The sequence below is a fragment of the Helobdella robusta genome (assembly GCF_000326865.2).
Source record: "Helobdella robusta unplaced genomic scaffold HELROscaffold_173, whole genome shotgun sequence".
NCBI lineage: Eukaryota > Metazoa > Annelida > Clitellata > Rhynchobdellida > Glossiphoniidae > Helobdella > Helobdella robusta.
Window position 1 is genome coordinate 11376 of NW_008703955.1, and position 1636 is coordinate 13011.

Genomic DNA, 1636 nt, shown 5'->3' on the forward strand with positions numbered 1-1636 from the left:
CCTACGGAAGTAGGTAGAGAGTTCCAGAGAAAAGGCCCAGAAAATGAATTTAGCAAAAGAGTGTTTAACACGAGTGAGAACAAGAAGACGATCGTAAACCGGGGCGGTTAGGTTCAATTAATATATCTGATAAGTGCTTAGGAATAGTTTAGATTGAGACTTATACATAAATGTGCAAATTTTAAAAATTATTCTATATTTTATAGGTAGCCAGTGCAAGAGAACAAGATATGGAGATATATGAGAAAAGAAAGGGGCACGAGCAACTAGACGAGCAGCAGAGTTAAAAGCTTTACTTAAAGGATAGAGTGTAGAACCAGGAAGACCATAGTAGAACGAGTTACAATAAACAATCCTAGATAAGACCAACGAAGTAACAAGAAGGAGAAGAGTAGGATCATCAAGAAAAGGCAAAAGTTTTTTTATTCTACGTAGATGAAAGTAAGAGCTTCTAGCAACACTATTAATCTGAGAAGAAAGAGACATAGTAGAATCAAAGATAAAACCTAGACTACGAAACTTATGAGAGACATCAAGAGTTTTAGAATCAGGTAAGATAATAGGGGGAATAGTAATCGAGTGTTAAATTTATTAAAACAAATTAATTCAAATTTAGAAAGATTAAGTTTAAGACACATAGAGTCAGACCAGGCGATAATTGAAGAAAGATATAGAGATAGATTATAAAGAACACTTATGAGATCAGCTGGAGGAAAAGAAGTATAAATATAAGAATCTTTTAAACGGAAGACAGCAGAACGAAAATACGTCTGCCAGCATATTTTTCGATTTCTCGATCTCTCTCCTCACCTTTTTTAGTTAAATCTTATCTTATCTCTGCTGCGATGCTACGAATAAGACGACAATAAAATAATCTAGACGTACACAATGCCCGATCTAGAAAACTTTGACGGGCTGGAGGCTAAAAATTTGAAAATGTTTAAATTTTAGCGGCGGAAGACCAAAATTTTCAAGGGAAGGGCTAAAATTTTCACGCGGGGAGGCCAAGGTTTTCACGGGGGAGGCCAAGTTTGTGGTAGTGTGGCAGACCCCCTATTTCTTTTGCTTACCATGTTCAATTTTTGATTTTTGGTCGATTGTACTCAAAAAACTGTTCTTTTATGAACTTTTTACTAGAAAAAAAACATGTCACAACGTAGGAATGCCAACTCTTGCTGGGCACAATGATGATGATGATAATGTGGGTGATGATGATGATGATGACAATGACGATGATGATGAGGATGATGATGCTGATGATGATGACGATGATGATGCTGATGATGACGATGATGATGATGATGACGATTGTGGGTGACGATGACGATGATGATGATGATGTGGGTAATGATGACGATGAAAAAAAGGGTGCATTGAATTTTCTTCATTTTCCCCATAGATATTTTCACCATTATTTAGATAAAAAAAAACTCAAATGCCCCATCATCGTCAGCGTCATTACATTATACGGTCAGACATCGTTAGCCAACCTTAATATTATCAACTTCTCTATATAACCAATGTTTCGCTACAATCATCATCATCATCTCATTATTACTATCATAACATAGGCATCATAATCGGCATCATCATCATCGTTATCATCATCATCATCCCGCCACCACCATCATCATCA

The 1636-nt window shown here is 36.2% G+C and overlaps 1 protein-coding gene across 1 annotated transcript in view; it reads left to right on the forward strand.

The window, feature by feature from the left end:
• HELRODRAFT_195080 (hypothetical protein) overlaps window positions 1-287 on the forward strand; it is a gene marked incomplete at its 3' end in the record, with an annotated part of 8464 nt that extends 8177 nt beyond the window's left edge. Inside the window, exon 9 of the mRNA XM_009016196.1 lies at window positions 207-287. Coding sequence (XP_009014444.1) covers window positions 207-287 — 81 coding nt within the window. The remainder of the gene's footprint in view (window positions 1-206) is intronic.
• Between the last annotated feature and the right edge of the window lie 1349 nt (window positions 288-1636).